This window comes from Balaenoptera borealis (assembly GCF_965194805.1).
Source record: "Balaenoptera borealis genome assembly, chromosome: 3".
Lineage (NCBI taxonomy): Eukaryota > Metazoa > Chordata > Mammalia > Artiodactyla > Balaenopteridae > Balaenoptera > Balaenoptera borealis.
Genome location: NC_138866.1, coordinates 139,914,261 through 139,940,885, shown reverse-complemented (window position 1 = coordinate 139,940,885; position 26,625 = coordinate 139,914,261). Strand labels below are relative to the sequence as shown.

General features: G+C 41.4%; 1 protein-coding gene across 17 annotated transcripts in view; it reads left to right on the top strand.

The window, feature by feature from the left end:
- MCTP2 (multiple C2 and transmembrane domain containing 2) overlaps window positions 1–26,625 on the top strand; it is a 263,257-nt gene that overhangs the window by 70,115 nt on the left and 166,517 nt on the right. For all 17 annotated transcript variants that reach the window (XR_014243575.1, XM_082388909.1, XM_082388908.1 and 14 more), the window contains 2 exons: window positions 18,476–18,538; window positions 19,712–19,820. Coding sequence is in view for 16 of the 17 variants with exons in the window: in XM_082388909.1 (XP_082245035.1) it covers window positions 18,476–18,538; window positions 19,712–19,820 (172 nt within the window). In the remaining variant the exon portion in view is untranslated. The remainder of the gene's footprint in view (window positions 1–18,475; window positions 18,539–19,711; window positions 19,821–26,625) is intronic.

The following is a 26,625-nucleotide window of genomic DNA, read 5'->3' as shown; positions in this document are numbered from 1 at the left end:
CCTTTCTCCTGGCAGCTCAGTGGTTGGAGGAGATCAGATGTGGGGACGCAAGGGCTTGTCATGTGTGAGGCAGTGTTCAAGTTGGCACAGAGGATAAGTAGGATTTGATAGGTGAGGAAATATGACACACACAGGCCTGAAGTGTGGATGGGGGGTGGTCAAGGGTGGTGAGCATTCTGCTCTGCCTTGAATGAAGGCTGGAGGGCTTTCTGACATGACGTGTGTCTGCAGTGGCTGTGGGCTGTGCTGAGGTCTGTCCGTGATGTGATGGCAGATGGATGGTTTGCAGATGGGTGGTAGTGGTTATTTTCTCTTCTCCAGCTAAATGCAGAAGAGCCTGGAATGTGCAGTCCTTTAGGTTATTCTCGGTTGGATTTAACTCAGCCATTAAACAAACAAACAAACAACAACAACTAAAAACTTCTTTCTTGAAAAAGAATCTTCTGCTTCTCTTCTCCTGCCCTAAAACTAATTGACATAGACTGAGACTGAGTCTTCCTTCCGTGGCCCCTCATTGCCATTTATCTGCTTGGTGAGCTGTTTGCAGAGGATGGAGCGACAGGGCTGCAGCTCATCAGACCCGTAGGATCACTTGTGGTCAGGTGCACTATCTCACCTACCCACTGCTCCTCTCCCCGTTCCTCCTTCTCCCCCTGTATTGGGTGGGCTGCTCCCACTACCTGAGGATCCAGTTCATCACTTGGCACAGAAGTTAGCCCCTCCCTTGCTTATCTTTTACACTAGGCTATGTTAATTTGGGGGTGGCGTGACTGGGGAAGTCTTGTCTAACTTGTCTTTGCTCAGGGCCCAGCTCCGTGCCTGGCCCATGGTATGTGCTCCATCAATGTTTTTTTAATAGAGAAATCAATGATGGCAGTGTGTGCATTCATAGGGCTTTTCTTAGTGTCTTCTCTTCGACTTCTCTTCAGTTTATGATTTAAAGTCAGCATTTTCTTGGTTTTGTTGGAAAAAACTCATCATACTATCAAGGAACTCTTTTTATATAGTATTGACTGAAGATATAGAGAGATTTAGACAGGTGTAGAGCCCAAGTTGAATACTCATTTAAAATCTGAATTTATTATCTATGAATAAAAAAATTTTTTTATTGAAGTATAGTTGATTTGCAGTGTTGCGTTAATTTCTGCTGTGCAGCAAGGTGATTCAGTTATACATATATATGTACATATATACACATTCTTTTTTAAAATATTCTTTCCAATTATAGTTTGTCATAGGATATTGAATATAGTTCTCTGTACTATACAGTAGGACCTTGTTTTTTATCCATTCTCTATATAAAAGCTTACATCTGCTAACCCCAACCTCCCACCTCTTCCCTCCCCCAAACCCCTCCCCCTTGGCAACCACAAGTCTGTTCTTTATGTATTTTTAAAATGAATGGAAATCCTTCCATGTCTCTGCAAATGGCACAATTTCGTTCCTTTTTATGGCTGAGTAATATTCCATTGTACATATGTACCACATCTTCTTTATCCATTCCTCTGTTAATGGACATTTAGGTTGCTTCCATGACCTGGCTATTGTAAATAGTGCTGCAGTGAATGGGGTGCATGTATCTTTTTGAATTTTGGTTTTCTCTGGGTATATACCCAGGAGTGGGATTGCTGGGTCACATGGTAGTTTTTGTGCCATTTGTAGAGACATGGATAGACCTAGAGATTGTCATACAGAGTGAAGTAAGTCAGAAAGTGAAAAACAAATATCGTATAATATCACATATGTGGAATCTAGAAAAATGGTACAGATGAACTTATTTGCAAAGCAGAAATAGAGACATAGAAGTAGAGAACAAACATATGGATACCAAGGGGGGAAGGGGGGTGGGATGAATTGGGAGATTGGGACTGACATATATACACTACTATGTATAAAATATACACAGGGAACTCTACTCAATGCCCTGCGGTGACCTAAATGGGAAGGAAATCCAAAAATGAGGGATATATATACATATAGCTGATTCACTTTGTGGTATAGGAGAAACTAACACAACATTGTAAAGCAACTATACTCCAATAAAAATTATTTAAAAAAATAAAATGAATGGAAGTCCTGCTGAATTCCTGTCATCTGTGAGTTCTGGAGTTGGTTAGTCCTTGTCTCAGATCTGGTTTATCTGTTTCTTCCTAATGAAGAGCAAACAGAGTTCTGCGGCTTTCATGAAATGGGGGAGGAAATGAGGAAGAAGGTAGGGACTGGCGTGTGACAAGCCCAGAGGACAACGAGGTTAATAGGATGTTTGCCAGTATCCTTGGTGTAACTTATTTCGTGTGGAGCTTTCCAGAGGGGGGTGAGAGATGGAACATCTGTGGTCTCAGGCACCCATGGGGGTTGGTCTCACGTTTTAGTGCTCGATGCCGTCTTGGTGCCAGCTTGAGCTTCAGCAGTATTGCCTGAATGTCCTGCAGTCACTTTCTCGTCCTGCCAGTGCCAGCAAAGGAAATGAAGTGTTGGCTGACAGTTACGGGGGAAAGAATTTGAGGCAAAGAAGAAATTTAAGTGTGAGGGAAGAGGAATAATGGATGTGAGAATGTAGAGGTCAGGTGGAGACTGGAATAGTCAGTGCAGGTGCTCCAACCAGCCATAAAACCAAAACGGGAGGAGGTAGGTTTAGAATAAACGACACACTGGTAGAAGGGGTTCTCTAGACTCTCTCTCTCTTTTTTTTTTTTAAATTAATTTTTACTGGAGTATAGTTGCTTTACAATGTTGTGTTAGTTTCTACTGTATAGCAAAATGAATCAGCTGTATGTATACATATAGCAACTCTTTTTTGGATTTCCTTCCCATTTAGGTCAACACAGAGCATTAAGTAGAGTTCCCTGTACTTTACAGTAGGTTCTCATTAGTTGTCTATTTTATACATAGTAGTGTGTATATGTCAGTCCCAATCTCCCAATTTATCCCACCACCACTTCCCCCTTGGTATCCATACATTTGGTCTCTGTGTCTGTGTCTCTATTTCTGCTTTGCAAGTAAGATTATCTATGCCATTTTTATAGATTCCACATATATGAGTTAATATACGATATTTGTTTTCCTCTTTCTGGCTTACTTACACACTCTCTACGTCCATCCATGTCTTTACAAATGACCCAATTTCATTCCTTTTTATGGCTGAATAATATTCCATTGTATATATGTACCAAATCTTCTTTATCCATTCATCTGTCTGTGGACATTTAGGTTGCTTCCATGTCTCCAGACTCTTTCTTGAGCCCTGGATTCATATTGCACTTGATACCCCGCAGAACCCTTGTCTCAGGACAGAATTCACTGTCTACCTGGAGTTCCCCCCAAATACAGACCATCGTTTCTTGGCAACATCGCCATTATTCACCTATTTGCTCAAGAGGAAAAAAAAACTGTGAGTCATGCTGGACTGTTTTACTTCCTTTACTTTTAATGTTCTATGAAATTTTCATTTATCCTTGTTACATCTTACATCTTCTCCTCCCTTTTTTTCTTCATTCCTCTCATCTTTCAAGGCCCAGCTGAAATCTTCCTTCTCTGTGGTGCTTTTCCCAACTCTACAATCAATATGACCCTCCTGCCTTCGTTTGCAAGCATCGCTACTTTTACTGTTGCTGAGCGCTGACCTCATCCTGCTTTCTGTCAAAGTCTGTAGAGAGAAAGGGATTAGAACAGGTAGAGGAGGTTGAGATGTGAAGGCATATTGGTGCTGGGCAAGAGTGTCATTGGATAAGACCCTAAGAAGGTCTCAAGCTCCATGACCTATATTAACTGTCCAGTGGCCCCCTGGCTCTGAGGACCGACTCATGATAAATGATCGTGGGACTAAGCTGCAGATGACAATCACAACTAATTTTTAGTGAGAATTAAATACTATATAGACTCTAGTGCTCATTTTGACATTAACAGCTCATTGTTTCAATGCTGTCAAGTTACTTTGGAAGGCAGATCATAATCAACACCTACTTCATTAACTTGCTGGGAAAAAGAATTATTTCAGGGCCTGGAAATACTTGAAAAATCCATGTTAGGTGTGTTAACTCCCTGAAGTCAGCCTACATGAGAAGTCACATAGAGTCAGGAGATTGTTCTATGAATCACTGCATGGATAATGGGTAGGTTCTACACTGAAATGGCATCTGGTGTGCTGTCCATTTCACAGGAGGGATTGAGCTGTAGATGAGAACTTGACACACTTACAGTTTGTTTGCTAGGACCCACTGCATCCATCTCCACATGCCAACCTGCTTTGCCAATGAAGCCAAGATTCTTAAAGTCCTGTGGGATAGGCTTCCTCTTCCCTCCGTAGGGTTCAAATGGGCAGGTCCAAACTTTTACCTAGGCTTCCTTGCAGGACCTCTCCCTTTTTGTGATTGACACGTTATTTTATTAACAACTATTACCATAGTTGTATGTTATCACTTTTACTCAGGCTGATAGCCTATCATGGTTGCCTGACAACCAGATTGTCTCCAGTAGGTGGCTGTGTATGTCCCTCCTCTGATGGGCGAAAGGTAGTCTTACCGTTTCATTTCCATTGGTCTCCTCACCAAGACTTGGGGCTTAGGAGGCGGTTAGGGCATCTCACCCTACTGCCAAACACCACCACCACCTTGTATTCGGTTAGTTGTGTAAAAGTCAGCCTCTCTTGTCAGATTGGAAGCTGTCTTCTTCTTCTCCCAGCCTTTCTGCAAACCTTGCTTATGTAAAATATATTGATTCACTTTGTGTCTGAAGTTGACTGCTAGGTGCTGTGGGGCCATGAGAAATTCAGTTTGATTGGGGAAGGTGGTGATACATGGAAGCCCCGAGTGGGTAGGTGAGTTCTGAAGGCGTTCTCAAATGTCAGATGCAATATGAAGAAACTAAAATTAAGGAGACTCAGAGGGAGAGTAGCTTATTTTTCCTTCTTTTCTTCTTTTCTTGCTATTTTTTTCTTACTTCCTTCTCCTGTCAGCATTCCCCCCCCCACCCCGAGTAGTTATTTTACAAGATACTTTCTCATGCCTTGGAAAATCAGTTAAGTGTTTAGAGAATACAGAGAGTCCCCTCTGGTTCTCATCTCCAGTGTTGATGATGGAATTGAGATTAGATGAGGTACTGGAAACAATGACCAACACTACGAGGCAGTCTCTAGACAGTGCTAGATAACTAACCAGTTGAGGTGAGAAGGGAGTGGTTGCTCTGAGTATGTGGTCGGAAAGGCCTGAAGAGGATGTGTTTTGAGGTTAAGACTCAAGTGGTTGGGGAGTAAATCCGAGTAGTTACGGTTGCTGTTCATGATGCTAGCAAAAGAGAATGCTCTTAGCCCAGTACATGGCAGTCACAAGTGCCTAACAAGGACTCACTGCTATGATTATGGTTGTATTTATTACTGTTATTATTTTTATCATTACCTTTTCAGCATGAAATCGAGGGCCAAGGAGGTTGAATGACTTGCCTAATATTATCCAGCTAGTAAGTGTCAGAGCCAGGATCTAAATCCAGTTCTGTTTGAATCCAAAGCCTGTGCATAAAACTGTGTATATTAGGGCTTTAGAGAAGTGCACATCTGCAAGTTGGGAGAACTCAGAGCTGGTAATCTAAAAAATGTTGATCATCATGGGAAGATGTATGTTTTTCTTTGTCCACTGTGCCCTTTTAAATGCAGGGATAATTATGGTGCTGGAATGGCTTATTATCATGGTCTATAGCCAGTAATCCTGAATGGAAGGATTATTACCATCCCCGCCCCACCATCCATGTAATCCCACAATGGGGTACATCCTTCCCTAACACTTTATTTGACAGTTGGAGTTTTAAACAGCTCGGTTTGGTGCAAGTTTAAGTGGATGAGTTGAGTGGTTTAGAGAAGTACCCTGTTGGGATAGTTCCAGAAACTCTGCTTGGCAACCACAGAGCTTCAGTTTAGTGACCACAGAGAAGCAAAATGACAAACCAGAGAGGAGAGGAAACAACCTACGGCTTGCAGAATTAAACAAGTGTGTCAGTTTCTCTACACTTCAATTACGTGTTCTTTACTATTTTTGCTTTATCTCAGAAATCATTGCTCAACATACGTGGGGTCAGTGAGACAAATATGTAAACCATGTCCCAGGGTGCTTCATGGGATTGGCCCCTTTTTTCTTTTTCCATCCCTCCTTCCCATACCTACTACGTGCTGATCCTGCCCTGAGGCACTGGGAACACAGCAGTCAACAAAACAGACAACAGGGTATTTCCTCATGGAGATCCTGTTCTAGATGGTGGCGGGCTACAGATATATTCAGAAAGTGATAGATTTAATGGAGAAAAATAAAGCAGAGGAGTGCTCGGGTGGAGGTGTGGCCATTTTGAACACAGTGGTCAGGAAATATCTCTTCTGAGAAGATAACATTTACACAAAGTCCTAGAAGAGGCAAGGAAGCAAGTCATGTGCGTATCTGGAGACAAAGCATTTCTAAAGGAGAGAACAGCCAGCGTGCAGGTTCCAGGAAGGCAGGAGTGTGCCTGGTATTTGTCAGGAAGAGCAGGAAAGCAGTGTGACTGGAGAGGATGGTAGGAGGTGTCAGAGTTACTTCTGAGGATGTATCACATGGGCTTTCCCATCCTGCCAGGCAACTCTGCTACCATAACAACTACCCAGGGCACTGGATGAGCAGATACAAAGGAACCCTATGGGCTTGGTGCCGTGTTGCTCACAGGCAGGGCAGGAAGAATCAATAGCATATAGTGGTGCTTGCTGTACCTGCTGTGAACACCGGGAATAGCAATAAGTGGGTTTGCCTTGGATCGGAACTGTGGAGGAAGTGGGCACCAGTTGATAAGCTGTGTGGAGAGGGGAAGACAGCACTGTCCCGAGATATGTTATACCTTGATTGTCTATCTGTCATCATAACAGTGTCAGTGAGAAAGGGATGGTCAGAATGAAGGGAGGGACTTGGGTTGCTGACCACCTTCATTGAGTTGTTTTCTCCAGTCTTCCCAAATACATCCACTGTCCTCATAATAATAAAAATAATAGAGTGGCAACACCAATCCAGTAGCACCCTGAGAGGTTATGTGTAAGAAACTACAAAGTGCAATGTAAATGTCATCTCATTGGACCACATCTATTGGGCTCACTCTTTACACAAAGAGCCTTGTGCAGTGTCCGACCCAAAGAAGGTACTCAGTAGATATCTTTGAATGAATGAATTTTTCTCCTAACAGCTTACAAGGTTAATATTTTTTTGCCCCTTTTAGAGATGTTCCCATGGTCGTGAACTTTAAGTAAGTAAACTTTTCAAGGACACAGAGCCAAGAAGTAGCAGAAGTGGAATTCAAATCCAGGTCTTTGTGACTCCAGAGTTTTGTCTACTACTGTGCAGAGCTGCCTACCTGTATGTCAGATGAGGTGTTCTACTTTTGCATTCTTCTGGTTTTGGGCACAGTTGTGATTCAGTGAAGAGTGGATACCCAGGACTCAGATGAAGGGCTAACTCTCTTGTTTCTCTTTGGCAACCATCTAGCCTCTTAGCTCTGGCTCCTGATTTGTACATTGTAAATTACTAATGACAGCCCATAGACTCCTTATAAGAAGTTAATAAGAGTGTGTGTTTGTCAGTTATGAACTACTAAGCAAAGTAAAGCAGGTACTGTTAATCTTTTAAAGTATCTACTGCTAATAGTAATGAAAACAATTATGGAAGGTCAGTAAGCAAATATTACTGAATATGGTAAGAAAAGTTTATTATACCAAGGTTGCAGACATTTTCTGTAAGGGACCTGGTAATGAATAGGTCCAGCTTTGTGAGCCATAGAGCTGTCTCTGTGGTAACTACTCAACTCTGGTGTTGTAGCATGAAATTAGCCGTAGAAATATATATAGATATGTACATAGGCAATGTATAAATGAATAGGTGGGGCTGGGTTTGAAAGTTTAAACTTTATAAAAACAAGTGTTGGACTTTACTTTGCTGATGGATAGGTAGTGAATATGTGTATACACACACGTGCACATACACACACCTGACTTATATTTTGTATATTAGATAATATTCCAGGGTAATCACTTTAAGTGAACAATCTTGCGGGTGGGGAAAATAAATGTGTATACCTTGATTGTATGATCAATAACCTCCTAAAAAGTTGTATAAAAATTGAATATGGAGGGCAGAGTAAACATGGCAGCGTGGGAAGATGTGGCGTTCACGTCTCCCCACAACTAGGGTGCCTGCCGGATGCTGGTGGGGGACCTTGATACCCATGGAGACGGGAGGAACCCCCAAGGGAACCGGTCGGACATGGGGGGACTGAGGGGGGAGGAGAAGTGGAGGATGAACAGTACTGGTGCCCCTGAGGGGTGGCTGAGAGTGGGGAAGGTTTCCCATGCTTGGATGGACCCTTGGGGGCTCGGATCAGGGGGGAGTGCACTGAGCGTTTCCCTTGCCCCATAGGCCTGGGAAGTCTACCTGGCTCTTGGACCAAGTCCTATGCCCTCAGAGGCCCCCTCCAGGCCACGTTGGTCCTGGGGGCATAGGAGGGAAGCCGGGGGAGAACAGGAGAGGCAGGCAGGAGGGGCCTTCCAGGACCAGAGGAGCGGGAGAGGAGTGGAGAGCATTTGCCCTGCCCACTCAGGCCCCGGAAGCCTGCTGGGCTCCCAGGCGGGGTCCCCCACCGTATGAGACCAGAGGCCTAAGCCCCAGCCCCCACACCCCCCAGGGCCTTTTCCAGCCCTGTGGGTCCCAAGCATAGGCCCTGCTGACTGCCCAAATCCTGCCTCTGCCTAGGCCCTACCCTCCACAGCCAAGGCCTTTTCCGCCTTTTTCTCCCCCCTTTTTTTTCTTTTCCTCTATTTTACTATTGTGGCTCTGTTTTAACTTCCGGTTGTTGTTTCATCTATATTTTTATTTTTATACTCTTTCTAACATACCTGTTAGTTTCCTAGTCTAATTTTAGTTTTTACTTTTTGGTATTGTTCTCTTTTTTTTTTTGCCACCCCGCACAGCTTACAGAATCTTGGTTCACAAGGCAGGGTTGGGCCGAAGCTTGTGCAGTGGGAGCTCCAAATCTGAACCACTGGTCTAACAGAGAACCTCAGACCCCAGGGAATATTCATCAGAGTGAGGTCTCCCAGAGGTAATCATCTTGGCACCAAGAACCAGCTATACCCAACAACCTACAAGCTCCAGTGTTGGAAGCCTTAGTCCAAACACCCAGTAAGACAGGAACACAATCCCACCCATCAAAAACAAACAAAAAAATAAGACAGCAAAAAAATATGTCACAGATGAAGGAGCAAGGTAAAAACCTACAAGACCAAATAAATGAAGAGGAGATAGGCAATCTACCTGAAAAATAATTCAGAGTAATGATAGTAAAGATGATCCAGAATCTCAGAAATAGAATGGAGGCAACGACTGAGAAAATACAAGAAGTGTTTAATAAAGATCTAGAAGAACTAGAGAACAGACTAACAGAGATGAACAACACAATAACTGAAATGAAAAATACACTAGAAGGAATCAATAACAGAAGAACTGAGGCAGAAGAATGAATAAGTGAGCTGGAAGACAAAATGGTGGAAATAACTGCCAAGGAGCAGAATAAAGAAAAAAGATGGAAAAGAATTGAAGACAATCTCAGAGACCTCTGGGACAACACTGAACACACTAACATTCAAATTATAGGGTCCCAGAAGAAGAGGAAAAGAAAGGGTCTGAGAAAGTATTTGAAGAGATTATAGTGTAAAACTGCCCCAACATGGGAAAGGAAATTGTCACCCAAGTCCAGGAAGCGCAGAGAGTCCCATACAGGATAAACCCTAGGAGAAACACACCAAGACACATATTAATCAAACTAACAAAAATTAAATTCAAAGGAAAAATATTAAAAGCAGCAGGAGAAAAACAAAAAATAACATACAAAGTTATCCCCATAAGGTTATCAGCTGAGTTTTCAGCAGAAACTCTGCAGGTCAGAAGGGAGTGGCAGGATATACTTAAACTGAGGAAAGAGAAAAACCTACAACCAGGATTACTCTACCCAGCAAGGATCTCATTCAGATTTGATGGAGAAATCAAAAGCTTTCCAGACAAGCAAAAGCCAAGAGAATTCAGCACCACCAAACCAGCTTTACAAGGAACTTCTCTAGGCGGGAAACACAAGAGAAGAAAAAGACCCACAAAAACAAACCTAAAACAATTAAGTAAATGGTAATAGGAACATACATATCAATAATAACCTTGAATGTAAATGGATTAAATGCCCCAACCAAAAGACACAGACTGGCTGAATGGATACAAAAACAAGACCCATATATATGCTGTCTACAAGAGACCCACTTCAGACCTAGGGACACATACAGACTGAAAGTGAAGGGATGGGAAAAGATATTCCATGTGAATGAAAATTGAAAGAAATCTGGAGTAGCAATACTTGTATCAGATAAAATAGAGTTTAAAATAAAGACTGTTACAAGAGATAAGGAAGGACACTACATAATGATCAAGGGATCAATCCATGAAGAAGATATAACAATTATATACGTTTGTGCACCCAACATAGGAGCACCTCAATATATAAGGCAAATGCTAACAACCATGAAAGGGGAAATTGACAGTAACACAATAATAGTAGGGGACTTTAACACTCCACTTACACAAATGGACAGATCATGCAAACAGAAAATAAATGAGAAAACAGAAGCTTTAAATGACACAATAGACCCGATAGATTTAATTGATAATTTATAGAACATTCCACCCGAAAGGGACAGAATACATTTTCTCCTCAAGTGCACATGGAACATTCTCCAAGATAGGTCACATCTTGGGTCACAACTCAAGCCTCGGAAAATTTAAGAAAATTGAAATCATATCAAGCATCTTTTTGGACCACAGTGGAAATCAATTACAGGAAAAAAAAAACTGTAAAAAACACCAAAACATGGAGGCTAAAGAGTGTGCAACTAAATAACCAAGAGATCACTGAAGAAATCAGAGAAGAAATTAAAAATTACATAGAAACAAATGACAATGAAAACATGACAACCCAAAACCTATGGAACGCAGCAAAAGCAGTTCTAAAAGGGAAGTTTATAGGAATTCAATCTCACGTCAAGAAACAAGAAAAATCTCAAATAAACAATCTAACACTACACCTAAAGCAGCTAGAGAAAGCAGAATCAGAAAAACCCAAAGTCAGTAGAAGGAAAGAAATCATAAAGATCAGATCAGAAATAAATGAAAAAGAAATGTAGGAAACAATAACAAAGATCAATAAAACTAAAAGCTGGTTCTCTGAGAAGATAAACAAAATTGATAAACCCTTAGCCAGACCCATCAAGGAAAAAAAGGGAGAGGATGCAAATCAATAAAATTAGAAATGAAAAAGGAGAAAACACAACTGACACACAGAAATACAAAGGATTATAAGAGACTACTACAAACAACTATATGCCAATAAAATGGACAACCACGAAGAAATGGACAAATTCTTGGAAAGTTACAATTTTCCAAGACGGAACCAGGAAGAATTAGAAAATATAAACAGACCAATCAGAAGTAATGAAATTGAAACTGTAATTAAAAATCTTCCAGCAAAGAAAAGTCCAGGACCAGATGGCTTTACAGGTGAATTCTATCAAATATTTAGAGAAGAGCTAACACCAATCCTTCTCAAACTCTTCCAAAAAATTTCAGAGGGAGAAACATTCCCAAATTCATTATATGAAGCTACCATCACCCTGATACTAAAACCAGGAAAAGGTATCACAAAAAAAGAAAATTATAGACCAATATCACTGATGAGCATAGATGCAAAAATCTTGAACAAAATACTAGCAAACAGAATCCAACAGCACATTAAAAGGATCATACACAATGATCTAGTGGGATTTATCCCAGGGGTGCCAGGATTCTTCAATATATGCAAAGCAATCAATGTGGTACACCATATTAACAAATTAAGGAATAAAACCATATGATCATCTCAGTAGGTTCAGAAATAGCTTTTGACAAAATTCAACATCCATTTATGATAAAAACTCTTCAGAAAATGGGCTAGAGGGAACCTACTTCGACATAATAAAGGCCATATACGACAAACCCACAGCAAACATCATACTCAGTGGTGAAAAACTGAAAGCATTTCTGCTAAGATCAGGAACAAGACAAGGATGTCCACTCTCGCCACTCTTATTCAACATAGTTTTGGAAGTCCTAGCCACGGCAGTTAGAGAAGAAAAAAATAAAAGGAATACAAATTGGAAAAGAAGAAGTAAAACTGTCAGTGTTTGCAGATGACATGATAACATACATAGAAAATCCTAAAGATGCCACCAGAAAACTGCTAGAACTAATCAATGAATTTGGTAAAGTTGCAGGTTACAAAATTAATGCACAGAAATCTCTTGCATTCCTATACACTAACAATGAAAAATCAGAAAGAGAAATTAAGGAAATAATCCCATTTACCATTGCAACAAAAGGAATAAAATACCTAGGAATAAACCTACCTAAGGAGTCAAAAGACTTGTACTCAGAAAACTATAAAACACTGAAGAAAGATATCAAAGATGACAAACAGATGGAGAAATATACCATGCTGTTGGATTGGAAGAATCAATATTGTGAAAATGACTATACTACCCAAAGCAATCTATGGATTCAGTGCAATCCCTATCAAACTACCAATGGCATTCTTCACAGAATTAGAACAAAAAATTTTACAATTCGTATGGAAACAAAAAAGACCCCGAATAGCCAAAGCAATCTTGAGAAAGAGAAATGGAGCTGGAGGAATCAGGCTCCCCGACTTCAAACTATACTACAAAGCTACAGTAACAGTATGGTACTGGCACAAAAACAGAAATATAGATCAATGGTACAGGATAGAAAGCCTAGAGATAAACCCACACAAATATAGTCACCTAATTTACGACAACGGAGGCAAGAACATACAATGGAGAAAAGACAGCCTCTTCAATAAGTGGTGCTGGGAAAACTGGATAGCTACATGCAAAAGATTGAAATTAGAACACTCCCTAACACCATACACAAATATAAACTCAAAATGGCTTAAAGACCTAAGTGTAAGTCCAGACACAATAAAACTCTTAGAGGAAAACATAGGAAAAACACTCTTTGACATAAACCACAGCAAGATCTTTTTTGACCCACCTCCTAGAGTAATGAAAATAAAAACAAAAATAAACAAATGGGACCTAATTAAACTTAAAAGCTTTTGCACAGCCACGGAAACCATAAACAAGACGAAAAGACAACCCTCTGAATGGGAGAAAATATTTGCAAATGAAACCACTGACAAAGGATTAATCTCCAAAATATACAAACAGCTCATGGAGCTCAATATCAAAAAAACAAACAACCTAACTAAAAAATGGGCAGAAGACCTAAATAGACATTTAACCAAAGAAGACATACAGATTGTCAAGAGGCACATGAGAAGATGCTCAACATCACTAATTATTAGAGAAATACAAATCAAAACTAGGAGGTATCACCTCACACTGGTCAGAATGACCATTATCAGAAAATCTAGAAACAATAAATGCTGGAAAGGGTGTGGTGAAAAGGGAACCCTTTTGCACTGTTGGTGGGAATGTACATTGATACAGCCACTATGGAAAACAGTATGGAGGTTCCTTGAGAAACTAAAAATAGAACTACCATATGACCCAGCAATCCCACTACTGGGCATATACCCTGAGAATGCCATAATTCAAAAAGAGACATGTGTCACAGTGTTCATTGCAGCATTATTTACGATAGCCAGGACATGGAAGCAACCTAAGTTTCCATTGACTGATGAATGGGTAAAGAAGATGTGGCACATATATACAATGGAATATTACTCTGCCATAAAAGGAAACGAAATTGAGTTTTTTGTAGTGAGGTGGATGGACCTAGAGACTGTCATACAGAGTGAAGTAAGTCAGGGAGAGAATAACAAATACCGTATGCTAATACATATATGTGGAATGTAAAAAAAATGCTTCTGATGATGAACCGAGGGTCAGGACAGGAATAAAGACGCAGACATAGAGAATGGACTTGAGGACACGGCTGGGGAGGCAGAAGCTGCGGCAAAGTGAGAGTAGCACTGACATGTGTACACTACCAAATGTAAAATAGATAGCTAGTGGGAAGCAGCCGCATAGCACAGGGAGATCAGCTCGGTGCTTTGTGACCACCTAGAGGGGTGGGATAGGGAGGGTGGGAGGGAGGCTCAAAAGGGAGGGGATATGGGGATATATGTATGCATATGGCTGATTCATATTGTTGTATAACAGAAACTAACACAGCATTGTGAAGCAATTATACTCCAGTAAAGATGTGTTAAAAAAATTTGAATAAGAGTAAACTCAGCCATTTGGTAGACCCGAATTTTTCTGAACAGGCATTCTAATTTTGACCTCTGATTGTCATGTGAGTTGTTTTAATTCTATCACTGTATCCAAGCATTGCTTAATGGTCTGTCTAGCCATCTGATCCCCTTTGCTCCTTTTGCTGCTTCCTTTGCCCCGTAGGTATTTGTGTCCGTGAGTACGCTCTTCCTGAGTATCCACGTTCTTAGTAATGGATGTGGGTTAAGTAATTAATTAAATGTGTATCGTATCAATATATATCATTTGCTATACTCATGTACTTGAATAGAGTATTTCCCAAAGAAAATCTTAAGTGATCTTCTCAGCCAACTTGTTACTCTTATTTAGCTTTCCTGCATGTGGGTTTATGTCTTCTTCCAGTAAAGTTTAAACAGCCAGTGATTGTTTACATCGCTTATTATTTAACTTCCTGTGTATTCTTTGTGCTAAGATCCTTCAGACAGCCACGTGGGAGGTGATATTTGTACAAGATCACATTTAGTGTACACAAAAGAAAATGTTTTTTCACATCAGTGTCTTGTTCTTAAGATCCTTGGTGGCTAAAGGAGATTTTTTTTTTTTTAAATAATTGACCCATCCATTCTAATATCTCCTCATTTTAATACATTTGCAATCTTGTATGTATTACCTTGTATGTATTTACATACCTTCCCATGAATTTCACCTTAGCAAGATAAAATGGAAATATCAGTGTAAATTTGCTGTCATTAAACACACACACACACACACACACACAAATCCCACTTATCTAAAAGGTAACAGTGAGAGTTGTGTGAGAGATGACTAGCCTCATGCCAACATGTTAATGCTGAGTTTCTGAATGTTTGTATATAATTAGAGAGTTTTGTCATATTAAGACTTCTCAGCATTGATGATATTCAAGATTATTTGTCTTTTCCTGAGTATGTCCTTGGAAACATTTGTTTAAAATGGTTAAAACCAGTGCTTAATGGATAAACAAACTATGGTACACTCATAATGATGGAATACTATTCAGTAATTTAAAAAAAAAGAACTATTTATACAGATGCCAACTTGAATGGATTTCAAAGGCATTGGGCCAAGTGAAAGATGTCAGCCAGTGTCAAATTTGCATGTATTCCATTTATATGACATTATGGAAAAAGATGAAGCTATAGGATGAGGACAGGTCAATGACTGCCATGAATTAGGGGTGAGGGTACAATGTGATAACAGTAGAATTGCATGCAGGAGTTTTTTGGGTGACTGTTTTATGTCCCAATAGTGGTGGTAGTTACACAAATATATACATGTGTAAAAAAGTCATCGCATTGTACACACATGTAAAAAGTCAATTTCACTGTGTTAACTTTTTTAAAGTAAAATTTAAAAAGAAAAATTAGAGTGCTTGATTTTGCTTGTTGAGAACATCAAAAAAAATCTTCTCATGTTGACGGATACCAGGGACTTCTGTAAGAAAAATACTAATTGTACTTTTTTAATGAAAAATTCAGTGATGTAGTTACTAGGTTTACAAAGAAGCTGAAAATAATGTAGCTTCTACTCAGTGAATAATACCTTCAGTTCCATGCAGAGTGTCGGGAATACTCAAAGTTATGTGTCCCCCAGCAGCTGTAACCCGGTACTCCTGTACTTCTGTAGCCTTTCCTGTCTTCTTTATGGTGATCACTTTCCTTCCTTGGTGTGTATATACTGCGTGTGACAGTTACGGCGGCTATGGGAACCATAACTTTAAGTTCTGTGACTTCTGTGAGTAAAACGAGCCATAATGTTGAATTAATGTCATTCTTCACATTTAATTTCCACGTTGTTCTAAGTGGAAGACTTATTGAGTATTTGAATAAAAGCTCCGTGTTCATTTTTGATAGTGTGTAAATGATGGTGGTGATGTGGGCTCGTTTTGTCACTGAATGAACGTGATCATTAAGTACAGAGAGGCTCCCTTGGGAGAGTGTGTATGGTGTGTTGGTCTGAGGAGTGATGGTTTTTAAGAAACATTCACTCTTCTGTTTGACAGCAGAAGGTGACAGTAGAAGATACGGGACCACGCACTTTAAACAGGAATTCTGATCCCAGCACCGGCAGTTTTACAGAACTGCCTTCAAACAGGATTGGTTAAGTGGAGCGTTGATTCGTTTTGTAAAACTGGAGACACTAACAGGGGGTGATCAGGCTGCAGAGGATCAGACAGCAGATGTTACTTGTTGGTTCTGCACATGAAGACCTGATCGGAGTATTCTGGGTTTTGCAAATCAGACAGAAGGGGAATCGCTGAGCTTCCAGGAGATAATCATGAGGACAGTAATAGTGTAAAAGGCATGAGGAGAAATCTTTTGAAATTGGGAGAGTTGAGTAAGATTTGATCGTTGTCATACAGCGGTCTTCAGGCCGTCCTGTCCCACTCCCCCGGTGTCATTTTACACATAACACAAGTAGGAGGTACTTGTGTACCGGGAACTGGATGGGAAGGTGACCAACAGAGGCCCAGCTGCCTCCTTCCTTGTCTGCTGTCAGGTCGAGCCCACAATGAGAGTGAGGGCTCTTGGGCCAGCTGGGCAGTGGTGATACTTCCAGAGCCGGGGGGCACCAGTGACTGAAGTGCTGGGGTCCTTAGAGAAAGGTCCAAGTGTCTGAAGTCACCCTGGGTCCTGTGTGAATTTGAATTGAATGAGATGTATTCACAGTAAAGGGACATTCGAGCTGGGACTGGGAGAAAGGGGCAGATGTGATGGGAGAAGCACAGATGCAAACAACCGTGGGGCTTCTCTGCTCCCCGGTGAGGGCTTGGGAGGCTCCACGCCGACTTGTGATCAGGGCTCGTTTCTGCCTCGCTGCAGCCTTTCTTGGTGTCACTGCATGCAGGGGGGGGGGGGGTAGACCAGAGAGCCCTGCTTGTTTGCAGCCCTTTGTCAGCTCTCTTAGGGGCTGAAGAAATGCCCTATTGCTGTAGAATCCAGGTTCTGTTGCTGCCTGAGCTCCACTTGATAGACAGGGAGAGAGAGAGAGAGACAGAGAGAGAATGTCTTGGAAGGCAACCTGCCTTCTATCCAGGCAGGATCTCTGAATTGTGCCAGAATCTCCCTGATCTTTGCTGTGGGTGGGAAGGACCAATGACCGTAGTGCATCTGGTCCCCATCTTCACCCCCTCAAAGCTTCATGGTCATCTAAGCAATCTCCGCAGGCCTGCTGCCTGTATTTAAATTTACCCATAACTTCAGAGTTACTCAGCCTTGTTTGGAGGGAGAAATCTCATGTTTTCTCACAGGAAAGCAGCCCTGGCTAATGTGTCCGACAAACGGGAACATCCCTAAAATGTTGGGAGACCTTTTGCTCCTTTCCCTTCCACTCTGCCTTTCCATGCAGGTAGTTCTCCTCACATCTAACCCAGAACCTTCATAAAATCCCAGAGCTCCTCTGGACCCCACATTGGTACATATAAAACCTGACAGAATGCAAATGTTTACTGCGTCCCATACTAACTGCTGAACCGCGCTTACTTCAGTGCCTGGTGGCATCCTTTCCTAGGTTGTCAGAGGCATATTTAAGTAGGAAACATAGACACCTCCCAGTCTGAGATCATTTGTTGAGAATTTGCATTTCCTTACTCTTTGGTTGGTTCTTGTACAGTTGCTAGACCCGTGAGGTTATGGTTGGAGGAAGGTCTTTGTGGTCACATTTGAAATGTGTGCTACTAGACTGATAAACTCGGGTCTCTGGTACCTGATAGCCCTTTTCTCTTTGATGGCTGGGGGACCAGGCAGGTCCTCGATGGAGGGACCTGGCAGGATGGCCCTGCTGCTCCCATTGCCTCCCCTGGGACAAAGTTGCTGGCACGCTAATGACTTGGATGAACTACGGATGCCTCAGCGGCCCTTCAGGAGAGCAGAATCGGCCTTATCCACATGCTGATCAGTGACTAAGAGGGCAGAGGCTGCAGCCAGATGGACTCCAGTGAGTCAACCTTTTACTGCCAAGACTTGCCACACACTCTGGAAGGCAGCCTGCATTTGACTATGCAAATGGCAGCTTCAAAGGGAAAGACCCGATAAAGGATATCCTTGTAGGTTGATATTCTTTTGGTTTTTTAAAAGCAGGGTTATTATTATGTTTTCTTCTTGTTTACAGAATCTCTGTGGAAGTGGTGATCTGAATGCTTCTCTGACATCCCAACGTTTCGAAGAGCAATCTGTAAGTGGCATTCCTTAAAAATAAACAAACACTAAAGTAAATGCTATAAATATTTCTTATCAAATGTTTGGATCTTTGCCTCTTTTATTTCTAAAGGATGCTGAACTGTTACCACCCACAAAGACAGGCCTTGCAAATTGTGGCTGGAAAAGATGAATTCAGTGTCTATTGATTTGTCAGAGTGGGATAGATTCTTCTAAAAATACAGAGCCGTGAAATTGAGTGAGATGGTGCAGGAGACAAAGCCATTTTGAAGTGCTTTGAAATATGGACCGAGAAACTTTCAAAAGAATGCTGTCGAGAGTGACTTAGCCACAGATCGATTCACTGAAATTCAAATAAGTGAACAATAAATCATTTTATTTGTACTTTTTCTCTCAAAAGACACAAATTTGCTCTTTTCAAAACTTGAATTGGATTCATTTAAGAAATATTCAGAAACCGAATTTGATGTTGTGGCTTGTAGGAGTTGATGCATTCCTGGAGAGGAAAGTGAACTTGGTGGGAGGTGAGACTGTGTGCGTAAGTGTAGGAAACACTATAATGGGGACCAGGGAGTGAAAGAAAAATATGCCACAAGCAGGAGAGCAGAGAGGGAGTGTCTCCCATATGGAGCCAGGGGTGGGGCACATGTTGGCTGGGCATGTATCAGTAGGTGATCAGCTGAGTAGTCGTGAACGGGAATGTTTTTATTACATGTGCAGGAGGTGGACCTGAACTGATGGGGGTTGGTGGGGTGAGGGGAGAAGAGGAGGGAGACATCACACATCCGAGCTGAGAGGTGTGGACCAGGGTCGTGGGAACCCGCCCCATAGCTGGACTTCTGCGTGCTGTGTCCTCTCTGGGTCCTCCACTGGGAGCTGTAGGATAAGGATCCTGTGGGGCATGGGTGAGTTTAGGGGGATGTCAGATGTCGGCATGCAACTTACCTGCTTCTTCTTGGGAAGTTAATATTGTGAAGCTATTGTCATGAATTCTCATAGAATCCCACTGGGGAGAAGGATAAAGAACAGTGTAACCATGTCATCGACACGGGTGGGTGGGAGTGGAGGAGGGCGCTCACAGATTTGCCATTACAGTGATCATCTTCTTTCCTTAAATGAAGAAGTGTTTCCGACATTCTGTTTCTTGGGCCTAAGACAACTGACTTCAATGGCTTCTCCACCTGTGCAGACTCTCGGGGAAGCCGGCGACGGCTTGAGTAACCTGCCCAGCCCTTTCGCCTACCTCCTCACCATCCACCTGAAGGAAGGCCGGAACCTGGTGGTCCGGGATCGCTGTGGTAAGGCCTGGCTCTGGGCACCCTTGGTAGCCTGCAGACCTCTTCCTCTCAACCCTTCTGTCAACCTTGCTAGTCAACCTTTTCCATCTCAGCATGGCTGGTGCTAGACTGGAGCTCAAATCTAAGCTTCTCCAGGTATCAAGGTATTTGCATTGAGTTATTGAAACACATGGAATCTTACTGTCCTTTTTTTATGATTAAATTAATAGTAATAATCAAATATTGATGATCACATAAAGTTATTGTAGAATGAAATAAGATTGCTGTAAGTGCTTTATGGCTGGTATATAACAACTGCTAAAGAAAATGTTTCCTTGATCCTAGTTTAATTATCCATGAGAAATATGTAAATACATCCTTGATCTAAGTTAGCAAACATACGCATAGATGGAAATGCCCTTTGAACCATCCTCCTTCCTGCCCTGAAATCCCACTGGACTCCCCTCCCTCTGGATAACATCTGTTATGATGTTATAACATATGTGATTGATTTGTTCACCTTTGCTACCTCTTTCTGTGCATTTACACACACATATATTTCTTAATTAAAGTGATATTTTAATATCGTTATTCTGCAGTATTATTCTGCATATTCCATATTCTGCATTAAGTTTTTTTTAAACTTTACAATATGAATTAAAGATTTTCCATGCTTTTCCATGTAACTATATCTCCCTTCTTTTAAATACTAATAGTATTCCATAGTATGTTGTGTTAAATATCTGTTTCTCTGCTGATGATAGTTGTTTTTTCTTACTTTCTCAGCCATATAAATGATGCTGTAATAAACATCCTGTGTATGGCTCCACACACAGTTAAGAATATATCTTAGATTAAGAATAGTGTATGGGGGCTTCCCCGGTGGCGCAGTGGTTGAGGGTCCGCCTGCCAATGCAGGGGACACGGGTTCGAGCCCTGGTCTGGGAGGATCCCACATGCCGCGGAGCAACTGGGCCCGTGAGCCACAATTACTGAGCCTGCGCGTCTGGAGCCCGTGCTCCGCAACAAGAGAGGCCGCGATGGTGAGAGGCCCGTGCACCGCGATGAAGAGTGGCTCCCGCTTGCCACAACTAGAGAGGTCCCTCGCACAGAAATGAAGACCCAACACAGCCAAAAATAAATATTAAAAAAAAAAAAAAAAAAAAGAATAGTGTATGTTTAAGAGCAGACAGTGGAGCCAGACTGCCTGGGCTCAAACCTTGTTTTTTCCATTTATTGCTATTTGATTTAAGAAATGTTCCTGGACCCGCCTGTGACTTAGGTTCCCCATCTGTAAAACAAGAACATTAGTATTGACCTACCTTATAGGCTTTTAAGAGGATTGAAGGTAGTGACTTAAAACCTTGTTGGACTTCTAGCACTTAATAAAAGTTAACTATTGTGAGCAGATCAGGGCAGAACCTAGAAATGCAATTACAGGATCCTGAAGATGCACATTTTCAAATGTAAAGATACTGGTACATGGCCCCCTAAAAGGTACAGAGTATGTCCTCTCCTACACTATGGTTATGTGTTCCCTACCTTGTCACCATTGAATATTTCCTTTTATCACTCTGCTTAGTTTTTGGCAATCTTCTAGGTCAAGTGTCCACTTGTTTTTAAGTTGTGCTTTGTGGATTATTATGGTGATGAACATGGACCTTTGTAGTTCCTCTCCTGTGAATGTCTCTCTGTATCCTTTGCCCAGTTTTCCATTGAGCTTTTCCTTCTAAATTTTTGTGAGTCTTTAAATTTTTCAGCATTCATTTGTTTGTTGGGTGTTGCAATTTTTCTTCTCCAGTCTGTTGTTTACCCCTCATTTTTATGGCCTCTTTTGTCCTTCAGAGGTTTTACATCTCATTACAGGTAAATATATCTGTTTTTCCTTTGTTGTCTCTTTTCATTTATTTCTTTTAGTAGGTGGGACCTTTTTATTCTAAAGAATTTTGTGTCTTTCTCCAGGTCTTTGCCAGTCTCTCCTGCTAGTTCCTCTCTACTCTGTTTTGGAAAAACTGTGAAACGGAGGATGGGTCTCCCTTCCATGTGTCTTCTGTGTCTCTTACTTTTTCTTTCTCATTCTTGCCATTCCTTTTTCTTTTTCAGGAAGAATTCCTCAGCCGGGCCTTCCAGCTCACTGTTTTCTCATCAGTTGTTATGACCATTGTGATCTTCTGTTCATCTTTTGAGTTGGCATTTTTTTTTTTTTTTCATTTTTAGAACAGTCTGTTTCATGCATGAGATGTTGCCATCAGCTTTGAGAGCATAAAGTATACATTGAAAATCTCCTGTTTGGTGCTTTCTCCCTTGGATATCCTTTGGTTGTGTTTTCCACTCTTTTTATTTGTGTGTCCCTGTTGCCATCTATGGATGCTATTTTTGCTTACTGCTGTGTCCTGACTTCACTGAGCATGAGCAGGGTTGGGACATGCAGCCAGACAGGGAGAGCCAGTCGTTCAGGTTGGCTCCTGGTGATCCCCCGTCATGGAAAACCTTCCTCACTGGCTTCCTGCCCATGCTCACTTTTCCTGCTTGCAAGTGCCTTTGCTGGTCACTGCTCGGCACCAAAGGGACAGGGCAGTGCTGGGCCATCCAGCTGTTCTATGTGTGCTGCACCAACCAGTCACCATGGTACTTGCTCAGGCCATCTTCTGCTTCCTGTATCCACTGCCTCCAAGCTGGAACATCCCTGGTTCACCTGCCATCCTATCCTCTTGGCCCACCTCTGCCCCTGAAACTTTTTCTGCTGTGACTTTCTACTGCTCCTGTTTTGGACTGTGGGTTCTTCCATCAATCTGATCTCACCAACTTCCATCTTTTAGATCTGCATATACCCACTTTTTAAAAACAAAATTACTACCTTTCTCTTTTCTGTCTCTTTCTCTTTCTCTCTCTCTCTCTCTCTGTCTTTTTGTAATTTCTCAGGATTTCAAAATGGTGAACAAATTTCACTTTCTACTTGTTGGTAAATAGTGTTTTCTGTCAAAGTTATAATTTCTTATCCATCAGTTGTGCAACTTCTTGTGTACTGTCATTGTGTACTATTATTATAAATGTCTGCATCTTAATAGGTAGCTCTCTTAAGGTTATTTTGAATGATTTGGGGCAGATAGCATTTTGTACCTGAAATCACATCTGAGGGACATGATCATAAACTAGAGTGAGGTGCCTGCCCACAAATATCCTGACTCTTGCTCAGAACCTGTAGTGTCCAGTGGATGCTTCTGTCAAATGATGATCATTATGGAGCTCGATTTGGGACAGTTTATCTGGAGATTGGAAGTGTGTTCCACAGAAAGTGCACTTAACTTTACTGGAAAGAAAGTGCTCTAAACCTTTAAAATACATGTCCTGTTGTAAATTTTTGGAAAGCTCCAATATAGTATGTAACTTTGGGGCTGTGCCCAGGCCTTGGACCTCTTCCAGGGCCAGCTGCCCCTTTTCCTGTTTTGCCATCTGTTCTGATTATTTATCTCTAATTGATGTGAGTGATCTGGCCACACCACCCTTGATATATCACACCAGTACACTTACAACAGATACTCAGGAGACAGTCAGTAAACTTGGCAGATGACGGGGGAGCCATTGCCTACATCAGAAAATGACCAAAACAATAGGGTTTATGTGTGCCTACTCCACACCTCGCTGCTTCAGGGCCAAAGGAGAGACTGTAATCTGTGCTCTAATGCCGTCAATAGCATCTCTATCTTCATAGTTTCATCAGAGTTAAACATCATATGACAATTTGGCTTTATCTTGGGTCAACCTAATATAATCCAAGGATAAATACCTAGTAAGGAATCTAGATCATAACCTGTTTTAGCACCTATATCTTTTATAACCAGTAACATTGTTCCTGTCTCTTTTATTTATTGGGAAGATTAATCATTGCCTATTAAGAAAACACCCCCCTCTCAGCAAGTACTTCTTCTATACTTTGCAGTGTGGTGTGCCTTCCCTACTGTGACTGTGTTCATGACTGCTCGGTTTTCACGAGTATTAAGGTAGTGATCAGGGCATGTTTGGTGCCCACTGTTGATTTGTGCAGGGTTCATAGTCACTGGCACCAGTGCTTGCCTCCTTTGCCCTGAACTGACATGGCTTATCACTATGCCAATATTTTCTATGGAACCCAGCCCAACCTCAGAATTTTATCCAGCACAGTCCTTTCGGCCAGTAGCTCTCAAATTTGAGTGAGCATCAGAACAACCTAGACGGCTTATGAAAATACACATTGCCCACCCCCAGAGGTTCTGATTCAGTAGGTCTGGGGTTGTGGCCCGAGAACTTACATTTCTGACAGGTTCCCAAGTGATCACGATGCAGCTGGTCCAGGAACCACATTGTGAGGACCACTGCTCTAGACACTGGGTGGTGGCACTTGAGCAGAAACGCGTGCTTCTCCTGGTAGGGAGAGTTTCAATTCCCGATTAGACATGGCGTTTTCTTTTCTTGGGGCTGGACCTCACTATGCATTTGCACTCTTACTCAATTTGTATTCTCTGAACATAATTTAACTTGGTATTCACCTCATTAACATAATTAGGTACAGAGAACGGTGTGATGTGCCGAAGTACCAAATATAAAAGGACTTGTGAATTATCTATGAATTTACACTATGCTGTATCCCGTGTTCTCCGATTCTCTGGATATAGGATCGAGAGCCGATTGTTTCAGTACTAAATATCCTTCAAGATCTATTCAGATGGCATTTCTATCTAGTCTTTTATGTTTTTCACAGACATAAGCTCCCTGTCATCTCAGTCCTATGAAAATTTTACCTCTATAAACCGTACACCTTTACCCTCAATTGGATAAATGACTGTTCCTCCCTGTTACTATTAGTGCTATATTAGCTGGGTAACCGTTTTATTCATCTTCGTATGGCCTACTGAGCCATACTGGTGGTTTATACATAGAATGCTTTTAATACATTTTAGTTCTTCATTAAGGAAATCCAACTTAAGTGCTGGACTTAAAGACAAGGAGTGTTAAAGACTATCGTGAAAGGGAAAACATCTTCCCAGGAGGGAACAGAGTTCCTTCACTCACACCTTGACTCAGCAAGCGTTTATTCAGTCCCTTCAGTGAGATGAGCAGCACGCTGGTACTCAACTGGGACCTAGTGATAGAGTCCAGAAAAAAAGACTTACATACAATTTTAAAATGTCATACAGATCACCGGCTGCAACCCATTTAACAGAAGTTCTAATTCAGGTGATTGAAGTACAGAGACTAAGTGACTTGACCAGGGACTTGCAGGGAAGCAGTGGCTGAGGCAGGACTCACCGGAATGGGTGGCTCTGGGGGACAAGAGGAGGAGTGAGACATTACCATCTACTTTTTGGCTTGTGATTTCCGATGGCGACTCACTCACTCTCAAGTGGAATTTACCCATCTGCAAAATGGGCATGATGTAGCTTGCCTTATAATGTAGTTGTAAGAACTGAAAAAAAAGAAAGTGTATATAACATAGTGCCATACATAGAGAAAATAGTCAATAAATGATAGTGTGTTTGTTATGGTAATTAATGAATAATGATAATGAACTTGGCCCATGATCCTGACTCCCACTGCAGAGCTGGTTCCTGTGTTCCGTGTCAGCTTTCCCATCATTGACCTTGGACACTTGGCTCTTAGTTTGGGTTAATTTGTCAGTACCCTTGTGCTCTCTTTTTATGCCCCATCTTCAGCATAGGAGTTGATTTATGTTTTATTTTACATATATTCAATCATGTATTTTATATTTGTCTAAAATATAATCAATTTGATCAAATATTGATTTCACTTATGACAGGGATGCCTTCAAAGTGTTGCTGAAATGTGTTGCACCCTTGACTACAGAGGACCTGCTCCAGGATATTTAACCCAATTGTGCCATCATTCTTTGTGAATTTTTAGGGAGAAAAGAATTTTTTTGTTGAATCATTCCCTGCTGAGGGAAGAGGTCAGCATTTTCTTTGGATCATTACATAATCATTGCTGCGTAGGTAACATTCCATATAGAACATGGGTTGGCAGACCTTTTCTGTACAGGGACAGAAATGAATATTTTAGAGTTTATGGGGCATAGGTCCATAAACTTAGTGACAGCTACTCTGCTGGTCTAGTGACCAAACAGCCATAGATAATATGTAAACCAGTGGACATGACCATGTTCCAGTACAACTTTATTTATAAAAACAGGCACGAGGCTGGATTTTACCCATGTCCAAAATTTGCTGACCTCAGTCTAGAATATCATGATCTGATTTTGGATTTTCTATTGGAGAAGCTGCTTTTTAGAGTAGCCAAATACATCTTTATTTAAAATAAGGAGGTATAAGCTAATGAGGAAGTGATCAAGTAGTGAAGCTCATGTTTTCAAATGAAGTATCTGGAAAACATCTCAGTAATGTGACATAAAATAATGCAGAAAAATCTAGAGATGTTGGGTAGTAAAAAGTCATTTTTTTCCCCATATATTTTCACTGGGCAGTAAAGTGGAAAGTCATCATATCTCTCTCAGGAAAAGATGTTTCTGACATACCTAAAGAAAGGATGTTCAAAGGCCCTTATAGGGTTTGTGATTGAGGACTGGAAACTTTGTCAACAGCCCTTTCATTGAAACCCTGTGTTTTCCATTGATGTGAAGGGTAGTTGCATAGCGTCCTGCTGTGCACTAGCATACTAGGTTACTGATGCCCTCTGGTGGCCACACTGCAATACTGCAAAAGGGAAAGAAAAGCCCATTGCAGGAGTTCACAGCAACATCACTAGGGCATACACATCACTTCACCTGTAGGCCTGAGGGCTGAGGGTTCATGGTCGTCTTCTTGATGTGAGTTTT